This window comes from Lolium perenne, chromosome 5, assembly GCF_019359855.2.
Source record: "Lolium perenne isolate Kyuss_39 chromosome 5, Kyuss_2.0, whole genome shotgun sequence".
NCBI lineage: Eukaryota > Viridiplantae > Streptophyta > Magnoliopsida > Poales > Poaceae > Lolium > Lolium perenne.
In genome coordinates this window covers 61,087,284-61,097,110 of record NC_067248.2, presented here as the reverse complement: position 1 = coordinate 61,097,110, position 9,827 = coordinate 61,087,284, and the positions used below count along the sequence as shown (strand labels likewise).

At 47.0% G+C, this 9,827-nt stretch overlaps 1 protein-coding gene across 1 annotated transcript; it reads left to right on the top strand.

The window, feature by feature from the left end:
• The first annotated feature begins 3,033 nt into the window (after nucleotides 1–3,033).
• Nucleotides 3,034–4,624, top strand: LOC127299311 (uncharacterized). Its single transcript, XM_051329252.1, has one exon. The coding sequence runs from the start codon at nucleotides 3,088–3,090 to the stop codon at nucleotides 4,408–4,410; it is 1,323 nt and encodes a 440-aa protein (XP_051185212.1). The 5' UTR covers nucleotides 3,034–3,087; the 3' UTR covers nucleotides 4,411–4,624.
• Nucleotides 4,625–9,827: the final 5,203 nt, after the last annotated feature.

The window sequence follows — 9,827 nt, the reverse complement described above, 5'->3', positions numbered from 1 at the left end:
CACCAATGTTTATACGTTTTATTTACACTTCGTTGCACTTTTATATATTTTCCGGCATTAACCTATTGACAAGATGCCACGGTGCTAGTTCCCTGTTTTCTGCTGTTTTGTATTTCAAAAAAGTTGTACATGAAATATTCTCGGAATTGGACGAAACAAAAGCCGAAGTTCATATTTTACCGTAACGAAGACAAAGTCTAGAGGAGAGACGAAGAGGCGCCATGTACAGGGCGGCCACACCAGCCCTTAGCACGGCCCAAGCCCTGGCCGCGCCATGGGGTGGTGTGGCCCCCCCAGGCGTCCACCGACCTCGCCCTTCCGCATATTTATTCACGATCTGAGGGAAAAACCTAAATACCCGAGCCTCCATCCACGAAAAGTTCCGTCGCGGCCACCATCGTCGACCCTAGGTCGGAGGGTTCTGAAGCTCTTCCTGGCACCCTGCCGGAGAGGGAGATCATCACCGGAGGCCTCTACATCGCCATGCCCGCCTCCGAAGTGATGCGTGAGTAATTCATCTCTGGACTACGGGTCCATAGCAGTAGCTAGATGGTTGTCTTCTCCAATTTGTGCTTCGTGTTTAGATCTTGTGAGCTGCCTATCATGATCAAGATCATATTTATGTAATGCTACATGTTGTGTTTGCTAGGATCCGATGAATATTGAATACTACTATGTTGAGATTGATTATATACTTGTCATATGTTATTTGTCATCTTGCATGCTCTCCGTTGTTAGTAGATACTCTGGCCAAGTAAATGCTTGTGACTCCAAGAGGGAGTATTTATGCTCGATAGTGGGTTCATGCGTCTAGTTTTCTGGAAGAGTGACAATAACTTCTAAGATTGTAGATGTGTTGTTGCTACTAGGGAGAAAACAACAATGTTTTGTCTAAGGATAATTCTATTGTTTACTTTACACACATTGCTTAATGCGATAATATCTTGCTTGCAACAATACTAGAAGAGGTTCAGACGATAACCTGAAGGTGGATTATTAGTCATAGACGCAGTTGGATTACGGCCTATGTATTATGTTGTAATGCCCAAACGAATCTCATAGTAATCATCTTGTCATGTATGGTCTTTATTATGTCAATTGTCCAGCTGTAATTAGTTCATGCAACATGTTATTATCTTTATGGAGAGACACCTCTAGTGAAATGTGAACCCCGATCCTTTCTTTTACACTGCAAATACCTGTTCTTGTTATTGCCAACTCCTACGGCAACAACTTTTTTACTGTTCTCTTTAATTTTACTGCAAACAAACATCTCTTTCCACACTATGCAGTTAATCCTTTGTTTTCAGCAAAATCGGTGAGATTGACAATCTCACTATAAGTTGGGGCAAAATATTTTGGTTGTGTTGTGTGCAGGTTCCACGTTGTTGCTGACGCCGGTAGTGCGCCCTGCCACAAGTCAGCTAGTAACACCTTCAGAAGTCACGCCTTTCTCCTACTGGTCGATTAAACCTTGGTTTCTTACTGAGGAAAAACTTGCTATTGTGCTTATCATACCTTCCTCTCGGGGTTCCCCAACGGTGTACAATCTGTGCTCATCAGTCCACATGCAAGATTTGGTGGGATTATCCGCGCGAGGTTCCATCAATGTACTTTTTCATTGGTTTAGATTTGTTTTGCCAAAGACGAACGCATTCCCTTGTACCCAGGGTTGCCACGCTTCCATGGATATCCAACAGCCATCGATTGTCATGCAACGCTTGCTCCATTGTCCTCGCGTTCCTCGTTCGCGTGGTGACATGCTGTGAGATTTCTGGCGCAATGTCAAATGCCTATCGGCCGTGGATCCAACGATCCCTCCAGAATAACGCCGCTTTACCGTCTCCCGCCTAGATGTGCACCATACTGTTGAATGCCTCTCTGGCATGTACGTCCTTGATCATCGGCAACCCCTGCCAAGGCTTGGAGGGGTCAGTTCTCCTAAGCTTCTCCCATCTAATGTGCGTAGCCAACCCTTGTAATCTCAAATTTCTAATTCCCAGACCACCAAATTCCTTGGGCTTGCAAATGTGATCCCAAGCAACAAGGCATTGTCCACTATTGGCTCGTTACTCTTAGCTGTCCAAAAGAATCCCCTGAAGTTTTTGTCCAATTCCTCGAACAGCCAAACAGGTGCCTCAGTTATCAACAGATGATGAATGAGCCTTGCTGACATTACTGCTTTCACTAGTACAAGCCTCCCTTGTTTAGCAATCAAGCCACGCTGCCATGCCGACATAATTCTACTGTAAACCCCTGTATCTTATCAGAAATTCCGCTATCTGGCAATGAAGGACATTCGCCACCAACTCTCGCTCCTGCTTCCCACCTCTGATAAGAGTCGCGGCCGTCTTCAAATAGTTCACCTTAAGTCCCGAAGCCTCCCCAAAAATCTTGAACAATACTCTAACTGTCATCAGATCCCTAACAGTTGGCTTGACAAAAACAACCACGTCGTCAGCGAAAATAGACAACCTCTGGACCGGCATGCCCCACTGGCGAGAGAAGTCCCTGATCAGCAGCCCGACAAAACATCATCTTCTCCTTGTCGCAGTCGTCTGGCATGCACGATTTTCTTTCCAAGATTTCCATTTACCATCAATTTGATACTAGTCGCACGACAGGGCAATCGCAGTCCAATGTATCCAACTAGTTGGAAACCCTAGTCTTTGCAGCACCTCAAGCAGGAATGACCAAGATAAAGAATCAAATGCTCGAGATATGTCCAGCTTGAGAAGAACCCCCGGTTTCCCTTTTAGTGTTAAACTTCCTCGCCAACTGACGCACAAGAATAAATTTGTTCCAGGAAAGAAAGATAAGATGGCTGCCAGATAATATATATTCCTCGTTGTCTCACACATACCACAGGAAAAAAAATGACGAGCAAGTAGAGTAAAATAAATGAAACGGGCACTAACTCAGTTGGGCTCAAAGCAAGTAGCGTCTTATGGATTTTGGGCCTGCCTACACTCTATACAACTGCACAAGTATTATGGAATTTGGGCCCCGCGTTATACAACTTCTCCACAATACACGAGGTTAGGGATCCACAAGCTCTTGCACTCCACTCCAGCCAGTCCAGCAGCAATGGCCAGTGAACCGCCGCCCCAGCCGCCGCCGAAGCTTCCGTCCATGATGGCCACGATCACCACTGCCTTTTCCGCGGACGGCACCACCACAACAACGATCATCACCACCACCTCCAACGCCATCACCGCCTCCACCACCTCCACCGCTACCACCATATCCTCCCTCAGCGGTGACGACCTTCGCGAGATCTTCCTCCGCCTGCCAGACCTCCCGGCCCTCGTCCGCGCCGCGCTCACCTGCCGCTCGTGGCTCGGGGCCGTCCGCTCCAACCCTGCCTTCCGCCGCCTGTTCCGCGCTCTCCACCCGGCGCCCCCCATCGGGTTCTTCCTCGATCTAACCGGCCCAACCAACCCCTTGTTCGTCCCCCTGCGCCCCTCCGATTCCGATGCCATCGCCGCCCTTCGCCGGGGCGACTTCTTCCTCACTTCCCTCCCGCACTCGCTTTGGGGCTGGAGTGTCACCGACTGCCGCGACGGTTACATCCTCCTATGGAACAACTTGGTTGGCAATGATCTGTCCCTCGCTACTCTGAACCCCATGACCTGGGCCGTGGACATCCTCCCGTTGCCCGGCGGTATCGAGGCTGGGAGCAGCAACAACTTCGCTGTCCTTGGTTTCCACCTGCAGTGCTCCGATGAGAAACCCTGGGTGTTCCGGGTGATCTGCGTCTGCACGGATCAGAACAGGGTTCGTGCCGCCATCTTCTCGTCGGAGACTCGCGATTGGGTCATCCAGCCGTGGGTGGACATCGGTGAAAACAACAGCCTAAAGTTCAGGGCTGGCTCACTGGTGGATGGTTCTGTTTACTGGCCTTGCCACGGCAAAGGGCGCATGGTTAGGATCAACATTGGCACCTTGGATACCAGCGTTGTAGATCTACCTGGGCAAGTGGAGGTGGATGGGTACAATTTCAAGGCTGGGGAGACAAAGGATGGCAAGCTTTGCATTGTCTATCAATCTGGATTGTCCCTAGATGTTTGGATCCGTAGCATGGACGGTGATGGAGCTGAGATATGGGCGCCGCAAAGCACACATAATTTGAGTGCAGAAATTGACCGGATCACTCACGCTGGGCACCTGCATGGCTATATCAAAATTGTGCAAGTTAGGTATGGATACGTGTACTTGTCCAAGACGTGCATGACCCTCGCTGGCATGCAACACTCCTGGTTCTTCTCCCTTTCCTTGGAGACCTTGAAGCTTGAGCTACTGCATGAGGGGAAATATGATGGCTATGTTCATCTCTATGTTATGGCTTTTCCTCCTTCTTTGGTTGCTGATGATGGGAGCACTGGACATGATGCTGAAGGTTCTCACTGAATCAAGTCTGCAGTTTTTCATTTGCGTATGAGGGAATGAATGGGAAGTTGTCGGTATGTGTTAACCATGGTCAAATACTTTGTTGATGCAAAAGACTATCATTCCTTGCATCTTAAGACTGCTTATTCCCATGTAAACCATTTGTTGCTTTGAAACTGCTTGTACACTGCTGGAGCTAATGAATTTTATGGCCTTGTGGGAGAATGTATTTCAACTGCTGTGTACTTTCTGTGAAATGCTGGTATGTTGCATTAGCTGTTAGGCCCCCATTAACCAATTTGTGCCTGCTGTTTGTGCTCGTCACATATTGTGAGACAAACCAGTACTGCTAGTTCGGGAAAAGTAATTATGATAAATTTTGAACATAATGAACTTTCTAACATGCATCTATGATTCTAACAAGAATCCCCTTTTACATATTACCATTTTACCTGAAATACCTGATAATTTCTGACATACATAGCAATTTTCTTGTTTTCCATTAATCTCTAAATTTTTTAGGATCCTTTTCTTTCAAGCTTTGTTGTTTTCCATTGTTTGCGCAACTAACAATATATATCGGCTTTTAAGTACTTAACTACTTCTTGTATATACTTCCCACCTATGTTTTGTGATGGCTTAGTGATGACTTGTTTATAATGGTAGGTCAGTTCACAAATGTTAGGCATTTGGTCACTTTGTTGACTAGACATGCAAGAGTTTTGTAAGTAGTTATAGTTTGTTGCTTTCATTCTGTTGTATCTGTGTATCCCTTATTTCTCGGCGATGTTTCTGTCAATTCATGCTCTAGCACCTCATATGCAAAGCGCTGTGAATTCGCACTTTCACACTTGCTAGCTCCCCAAAAAAATTACCCCCTGCTGTTGTTTGCATGATTTGGAAATTCTTTGATCAACTGCATCATTCTATTTCCTCTAGCGAGGTGTGTATACTTTGTCTTCCTCTGTTTCTTGTAGCTGATACCCTCAAGGGGTCATAGTATATTTCAGTGAAGTATTTTATCCAGTTTTATAATTTGGCACGGTGAGAGCCAAAAGGACTTCAACAGTTGACATGTTACTCCAACCGCACCTGCAATTGGTCAGTTTCTGGCAAGAGAGTTCCTCAGTAGTAAAAGAAATTCGATTGTTGCAGGAATTTCCTTCATACAAACATGTTTCTTGTGTTTCTTCCTTTCCTGCTCTCCAAACAGCTATTGTAGGATTCTCCTGTGTTTCACATTCCTCTGATGTTACATATGCATTATTTTATTATTATTTTGTTTTTCCTATTTCCGTGTTTTGCATTCATGTACTCCAAATGTGGCCTTCGATATGAAATATTACTGCTGCCATCTATTTCCTCTTCTCCGGTTTAATTGGCTCCAATCGACACCATGGTTTGCTCATTCGTTTTCTCTCCGCGCGTTAATTAAATCGGAACGGAGTGGGTATAGTATAAAAAAGGGTGATATACAGAGCATTGTTTTTTGGACTTAACTTATATTATGTCAAAAAATAATTGTGATATGTTATAGGGGTATCCATCTTTCTGCTTGTCATGCATGTGTAAGTAGGTAGTATAGTATAAAAGAAGGGTGATATACAGAGTGTTGTTTTTGGACTAACTTATCTTAGTTAAAAACCAATTTGTGATATATTAGAGGGGTATCCTTTTTTCTGCATGTCATGCATGTGTAAGTAGGTATTTTCTTATTCTTCATGGCATTATTATACTTGGCATTCCAATTTCCTATGCGTATTGGATTTGTATGCTTGCTCCGGTATTTAATCGGCGATGCTCACAAGTCTAGTGGTGGTAGGGGCTAGGGTTCTACCGGGTCTAGGGCAGAGGTTGTAAGGGTGGAAGTGAGGGCGGAGAGGCTGGAGGGCTGGGCGCCGGTGGCTGGGTGCCGTCGCGGAGGAAGGAGGCGGCGGCTAGGGTTGGGTGCGGCTGGGCGCAGGGGGGTCTCCCGTCTCCCTTCAGGAGACGAGACAATATTTGTCTGATTAATCACGAAGGGTACATGTCTTTATATAGGAGGACGGCCTCCTCTAAACCCTAATTTATTTGGGCTAAGCCCACAACTAGCCACTAGTGGGCTTCTTGCGTGTATAGGTCAGACCGACCATAACATCTCTCCCCGCATTCTCAAACAGCTCGTCAGAACTTCTGGAAACTGCTGGCGGAGATCTTGAAGCTTCTCCCAAGTCGCCTCGTCCTCTGGCATGCCTGTCCAATGCACCAAGACGTCGTTGTTGGGCCTTCATCACGCGAGCCACACTCGCCGGGCAGGCTCGAGACTCCCATCCGAAGTAGGTGGAAGAGCTGGTGGTGCAGACGGAGGGTCGCCACGGTAGGCCTTCAGGAGACCGACGTTGAAGACGTCGTGGAGGCGCGAGCCCGCGGGCAGCTCAAGACGGTAGGCGAGCGTGCCGATGCGCTCCAGCACACGGAAGAGACCGGCGTAACGAGGTCCCAACTTGCGCCTGGAGCGCGGGTCCAAGGACTGGGTCGTCCGGTGAAGAAGGCGTAGCCAGACCCAGTCGCCCACCGCAAACTCCGCCTCGCGATGGTGTGCATCATAGTACCTCCTGGCCAGCTGCTGAGCCTGAAGAAGTCGCTGGCGCGCCTCAGCCAGTATCTCATCGCGGGTACGCAGCAGGTCATCCGCCGTCTCAGTACGTGCCGTGCCAGGCGCATAGGGAAGCATCGCCGACGGTGGCCTCCCGTAGACCACCTCAAAGGGAGTGGCGTGCATCGCGGAGTGGTAGGACGTGTTGTAGCAGTACTCGGCCCACGCCAGCCAGTCCACCCAAGCACGTGGACGATCCCCGGTGATGCAGCGCAGGTACATGGCGATGATCTTGTTGACGACCTCGGACTGGCCGTCCGTCTGAGGATGAAACGCCGTGCTCATGCGGAGCTTCACGCCCGCCAACCCAAAGAGGTCCCTCCAGACGTGACCCGTGAACACAGGATCACGATCACTGACGATGGAGGACGGAAACCCGTGGAGGCGAACGATGCCGTCGAAGAAGGCGCGTGCCACGGACGCCGCCGTATAGGGATGGCCGAGGGCGATGAAGTGCGCGTACTTGGAGAAGCGGTCGACCACCGTGAGGATGACGGACTTGCCGCCAACCTTCGGCAGCCCCTCGATGAAGTCCATGGAGATGTCCGCCCACACCTGGGACGGCACGTCCAGCGGCTGCAGTAAGCCCGCCGGACGGAGCGTTGATGTCTACGGGTACTTCTATTCTTGTAGACAGTGTTGGGCCTCCAAGAGCAGAGGTTTGTAGAACAGCAGCAAGTTTCCCTTAAATGAATCACCCAAGGTTTATCGAACTCTGGGAGGTAGAGGTCAAAGATAGTCCTCTCAAGCAACCCTGCAATTAAGATACAAGAAGTCTCTTGTGTCCCCAACACACCTAATACACTTGTCAGATGTATAGGTGCACTAGTTCGGCGAAGAGATAGTAAAACACAGGTGGTATAGATGAATATGAGTGGTAATAACAATCTGAAATAAATATGGCAGGGAGTAAACATGCAGTAGAACAGTAAGTAAGCGGTGTTTGCAGTATTGGAAACAAGGCCTAGGGATCATACTTTCACTAGTGGACACTCTCAACATTGATCACATAATAAATAGTAACTTCTCTCATTTGTGCTACATACACTATTTTGTTGGATGATAAACACCATTCGTTGTGTAGGGCTACAAAAGCTCCCTCAAGCCGGAGTTAACAAGCGCCACAACATTCGGCATTCATATTTAAGTAACCTTAGAGCATAATAGATCTTTGCAAAATAAACCGAGAACTAACATAGCATACACACTGTCAACATTACACTATGAAAGGGGGAATAGATCACATCAATACTATCATATTGATAATTAACTCCATAACCTACAAGAGATTATGATCATAACCTACGACAAGAACTACACGGTGCACACACTGGCACCTTTACACCATGCAGGAGGAATAGACTACTTTAATAACATCACATGAGTAGCACATAGACTAGTAGCGATACAAAGCTCATCATATGGATCTCAATTATGCAAAGCAATTCATGAGATCATTGTATTGGAGTACAGAGAGAGAGATTAACCACATAGCTACCGGTAAAGCCCTCAGCCTCGGGGGAAAACTACTCCTTCCTCATCATAGGAGACAACGATGGTGATGAAGATGGCGGTGGTGTCGATGGAGATGGCTCCGGGGGCAATTCCCCGTCCCGACAGGGTGCCGGAACAGAGACTTCTGTCCCCCGAATTGGAGTTTCGCGATGGCGGCGGCGCCCCTGGAGTCTTTCTGGAGTTTCGTTTATTGGTATCGAAGATTTAGGTCACGAGGGGTTAAATAGGCGAAGAGGCGGCGCGAGGGGGTGCCAGAGGTGGGCTCACCACACCTGGGCGCGCCCCCCTCCTTGGCCGCGCCGCCAGGTGGTGTGGGGCCCCCCTGGCCCCTCTCCGGCTCCCCTTCGGTGTCCTGGTCCGTCTCGGTGAATTATGATGTTTGGTCTTCGTTTCGTCGAATTTCGAGAATATTGCCCGAACAGCCTTTCTGGAACCAAAAACAACAGAAAACAGGAACTGGCACTTCGGCATCTTGTTAATAGGTTAGTTCCGGAAAATGAATAAAAACGATATAAAGTGTGAACAAAACATGTAGGTATTGTCATAAAACTAGCATGGAACATCAGAAATTATGGATACGTTTGAGACGTATCAAGCATCCCCAAGCTTAGTTCCTACTCGCCCTCGAGTAGGTAAACGATAACAACGATAATTTCTGAAGTGACATGCTACCAACATAATCTTGATCAACATTATTGTAAAGCATATGAGATGAATGCAGCGATTCGAAACAATGATGAAGGCAATGAGTAAGCAACTGAATCATATAGCAAAGACTTTTCACGAATAGTACTTTCAAGACAAGCATCAATAAGACTTGCATAAGAGCTAACTCATAAGCAATAAATTCTTAGTAAAAAGCTTTGAAACAACACAAAGGAAGATATAAGTTTCAGCGGTTGCTTTCAACTTCAACGTGTATATCTCATGGATAATTGTCAACATAAAGTAATATAACAAGTGCAATAAGTAAACATGTAAGAATCAATGCACACAGTTAACACAAGTGTTTGCTTCTAAGATAGAAAGAAGTGGGTAGACTGACTCAACAGAAAGTAAAAGAATGGCCCTTCGCAGAGGGAAGCATTGATTGCTATATTTGTGCTAGAGCTTTTATTTTGACTAGTACAAATGCCCGTGCGTTGCCACGGGTCTTCAAATTTTATTTCTCAATGTATATATATAATTTACAACTCACTATAAAAATTTGAAACAAATTATGGATAACATAATATACAACACGATAACACCAAAGCAATAACAAGAAACATTGTTGTGCCTCTACGTG

Coding starts and splice junctions, on each gene's coding strand:
- LOC127299311 (XM_051329252.1), top strand. CDS start 3,088: ATGGCCAGTGAACCGCCGCCCCAGCCGCCGCCGAAGCTTCCGTCCATG.